The sequence below is a fragment of the Mandrillus leucophaeus genome, unplaced genomic scaffold (assembly GCF_000951045.1).
Source record: "Mandrillus leucophaeus isolate KB7577 unplaced genomic scaffold, Mleu.le_1.0 Scaffold326, whole genome shotgun sequence".
NCBI classification, from domain to species: domain Eukaryota; kingdom Metazoa; phylum Chordata; class Mammalia; order Primates; family Cercopithecidae; genus Mandrillus; species Mandrillus leucophaeus.
In genome coordinates this window covers 1,685,604-1,689,799 of record NW_012103432.1, presented here as the reverse complement: position 1 = coordinate 1,689,799, position 4,196 = coordinate 1,685,604, and the positions used below count along the sequence as shown (strand labels likewise).

General features: G+C 38.4%; 1 protein-coding gene across 1 annotated transcript in view; it reads right to left on the bottom strand.

The window, feature by feature from the left end:
• The window catches only part of SPTLC2 (serine palmitoyltransferase, long chain base subunit 2), a 125,333-nt gene that overhangs the window by 102,386 nt on the left and 18,751 nt on the right, over window positions 1-4,196 (bottom strand). The window contains exon 2 of the mRNA XM_011988275.1: window positions 3,889-4,083. Within this exon, the coding sequence (XP_011843665.1) occupies window positions 3,889-4,083 (195 nt within the window). The remainder of the gene's footprint in view (window positions 1-3,888; window positions 4,084-4,196) is intronic.

The window sequence follows — 4,196 nt, the reverse complement described above, 5'->3', positions numbered from 1 at the left end:
AGGCTGAGGTCAGGAGTTTGAGACCAGGCTGGCCAACATGGTGAAACCTCGTCTCTACTAAAAATACAAAAAATTAGCTGGGTGTGATGGTGCATGCCTGTAATTCCAGCTACTTGGGAGGCTGAGGCAAGAGAATCCCTCGAATCGTGGAGGCGGAGACTGCAGGGAGCCGAGATCACACCACTGTACTCCAGCGTGGGTGACAGAGTGAGATTCCATCTTAAAAAAAATATATATATATAAAAAAAATATATACACACATATATAACATATATACATATATAATATATACATACATATATATAAATATAAAAAAATAAGTGAGAGCATGGTATTTGGTCCTCCCATTTTTAAGTATCTGATCATGAACAAGCTGTGGAGGCAAAATGTTAGTTTAAAATGTAGTAAGTGTGTGGTAACTACTTACTATAATTTACTCCTTACATTCCTAGCAATTTCCTATCTAAATATTAGAATTTTTTTTCTGAATTAAGTTTTTTCATTTTGTAGAGATGTTTCATTATGTTGTGTCAGCTGGTCTCAAACTCCTGGCCCTGAGTGATCCTCCTACCTCAGCCTGGAACATTTTTATTAATTCAAGCTTTTGCTGTTATCTGTCACGTACATGTTTCTGAACTACTAGCTTCACCTCACATCACAAAGAAATAAACCATAGACTGAGAAAAACAACATTCTCATCCAAAACACCACGAATAACAGAGGATTAAGGGGTAAAAAATTCCAAGAATTGTATGCAATTTATATAAAATAGAACAGACTCATGGTAACTCATCTTTATTGGTATGACCATGTGATTTAGTTGTATTCAAAGCAACATACGGTATTTCCCTGCAACAAAGAATTAATATAGTTAAACTGGGCTCTCTTTTAGAATGAAATGAGGAAGAAAACCAGGATGTGGTTATGGATACCACTCTCTCGGTGAAATGAGGAAGTAGCAACATTATATTTGCATTTTATGATCCCAAGCAACCACTTTCCCTCACCTCTTTCCAGTTTAACACTTAATTTGCCTCCCTCCTTCCCCATACCTAATCCAGCATTAGAAAACAAACATGATCTGTCACAGGAAAGGAATGACATTCCCTTTCCCTCTACGAGCTGAATTTTTTTAAGAAAATGGCAGAAGCTGGCTGTTTTAACTGCTAATGTTATCTACTGGGAATATTCTATTGAAATGAATTTGAATAATTTAATACAATCCTCTCCATAACCTGCAGAGGCAAATGCTCTCCTCAGCACCCCCACATTTCCTTGTATTACTTCCTCCAAGAACTGTTTCCTGATTAACCCTATGCTACTCAGATATTTTTTTGTTCTATATCTTCATATAATCTAAGCATTATTTACTTGTATAATGGTTTTGCAAAGGCCCATAACTTTAAAATGTTTGTTTCCTCAACAAAATTAGAAACTACTTAAGAATGAAATCTGTGCATTCTAATTCTTTCACACAAAGGATACACAGGCAGCTCCCAACACTTAAACCACCAATTTACTTTCTGTAAACATGAAACAAGTTCCAAAGATAATGTACTCACAAACAAAGTAATTCAGATGCATCTTGTTGGTTTCATTCATTCATCACACTTTGAGCACCAGCTGTGCAAGCTCTATGGACAATCCCCTGATCAAAAATTGCCCTTGGGGTCATGGTGGCTCACTCCTGTAATCCCAATACTTCGGGAGGCCAAGGCAGGAGGATCCCTTGAGTACAGGAGTTTGAGACCAGCCTGGGCAACATGGCGAGAGCTGTCTCCATTTAAAAACAAAACACAAAAAACTACTCCTCATTGCCTACCAAACTTCTTACTTTGATTTTCAAAACACAATTTCTCTTCTATCTGCATTCTAGATTCTCCCAAACATTCTTCATGCCTTTGCCTATCCCCTCATCCAGGAATGTGCTGTCTGCACCACAATCAGCACTTGCCTCACCACCAGCTAGCTATACATGTCAATTATTAAGTTTCGACTATGCATCTACACTAGGAGAGGTCCTTGCAGATGGAGTTTTTAGTTTGAATATATAAATAAAACTTCAGCTACCATCGGTCGTAACTGCCATCAACTCAATCTAGTAGGAGGATATAGGCCTGTGAACAAGCAACTGTAATACTGCACAACCTAGGAAGGGTATGGTAAGCTGTCACTGAGGGCTATACAAAATCAACGTACTGTAGATGCACTCTGGGTGGACAAGCTCAGGGGTAGAAGGGGGATCAAAAAGTGTTAAAAATGTGGGCTGGGAACAGTGGCTCCCATCTGTAATCTCAGCACTTTGGGAGGCCGAGGCGGGTGGATCGTTTGAGGTCAGGAGTTCGAGACCAGCCTGACCAACATGGTGAAACCCCGTTTCTACCAAAAATACAAAAATTATCTGGGGAGTGGTAGCACATGCCTGTAATTCCCGCTACTTGGGAGGCTGAGGCATAAGAATTGCTTGGACCCAGGAGGCAGAGGGTGCAGTGAGCCGAGATCACACCACTACACTCCAGCCTGGGCGACAGAGCAAGACTCTTGTCTAAAAAATAACAATATTAAAATAAAATAAAAAATGTTAAAAATGTGTTTGGGTTTTAAAAGATAAAAATTAGTTAGGGCCACTGGACCAATTTCTGAATGCAGGGCTTTGCCTGCATTAGGTATTCAAAAAACTTATTTACCTTGTTTGTAAATTAACTTGCAGGGCAATGAGTAGGATGGCCAACTTGTGCTGGGGCTCAGATGGAGTACAAGATGGTTGAGATGAAAGGAAGAATGCCTAGTCTTGAGTTCTCCCAGGAGCCACTTTTGAATCCATATATCTACTGACTGGTTTTGTCTTCCCAGTAACTGACAATGTTTTCTCGATGCACTCTTCCCATTTCCACATGACCACTATCCATTACCTGAATAACTGTTTCTTCTACAATCAATGTTCACTGGCTCGTCTCAGCGGTGACTGTGCTCACCCCACACCTGCCTCTTTTCCTCAGACACACAGGGACCACAAAAAAACTATAATGTCTTAAGTCCTTCTCTAATCTGGTACATTCCCCTGGGCTAAAAGACAACCTTTTGCCATGGGGGACATGCCAACAACACAGAGGTTTTATTTTTAGTAAAATCAGGCATCGTTAACCCTCATTTTATTTATTTATGGAGATTAAGTAACACAACAATAATGTATAAAACTCCAGAAGTGAGCTTCAAGTCAATAACAAGTTAAAAAAACAAAAAACCCTTCAGAGGTACAAAGGAACATGCAGAGAAAAATGAAGTGAATGAAGCCCTTTTCACCAGAGTCAACCATGCTCATAGGTTTACCATTCCTAAAATAAGAGTGTTTTTTACTGTAAATAGAATTGGTTGGCCACATTCTGTATTACAGCTTGTTTGTCTGGGGAGAGGAGTTGATGTGTGAATCACCCAACTATGTATAATGCATCTATGAGAAAACACATTATTAATTCCAAATAATACAACCTTTTCAGAAAATTGTAAACACAACCTGGGATTCAGCACAGGGGTACGAATAGAAAGAGCATGGCTTTTTCACTTCACAGTCCTCTGTCCACACAGCAGCTCTGACACCAGGCATCTTAGGAAATATTATTTAACTTGTGACTTTTTGATTTCTAATCCATAAAATAGGGATACTGCTGCCTACCTCCTTAGGTTCTTCTTGATTAAACACATGTTGAATGCTTTCATATCTTTAACCTTGTTTTCAGCTTTCTTTGTAGAATGTTTTCATTTAACTACATCTGGAATATTTTAATTTTTATGTGTACCCAAATTTCCAAGAAAAAACTTTTGTGCAAAAATACTAAGATTTCTATAAAAGGCTTTCATTTACAGAATCAAAAACTCCCTAATAATTACCTTTTGTTCTTCTCTTTCTGTTGCATGGTGACACTTCTCAATTCTCCAATGCCTCAAGAAATCTCGAAGGTATCCAAAGAGGGTGAGTACGCCATACCCCACATATGTGAGCACAGCAACCAGCATTGGTGTTTCTTCAAAAGCTTCATTAAACGGTCTTTTATATAGTCCTCCATTTTGTGTAACATGATGGATCTAAAAGAGAGGTTAAATATGTTTATTTCCATCATGGTAAGAAAAACATTCCTACCTAAAATCTAGGTCCTCAGAGATTTGCTGAATTGAATTTTCTTTTTTTTTTTTTTTTT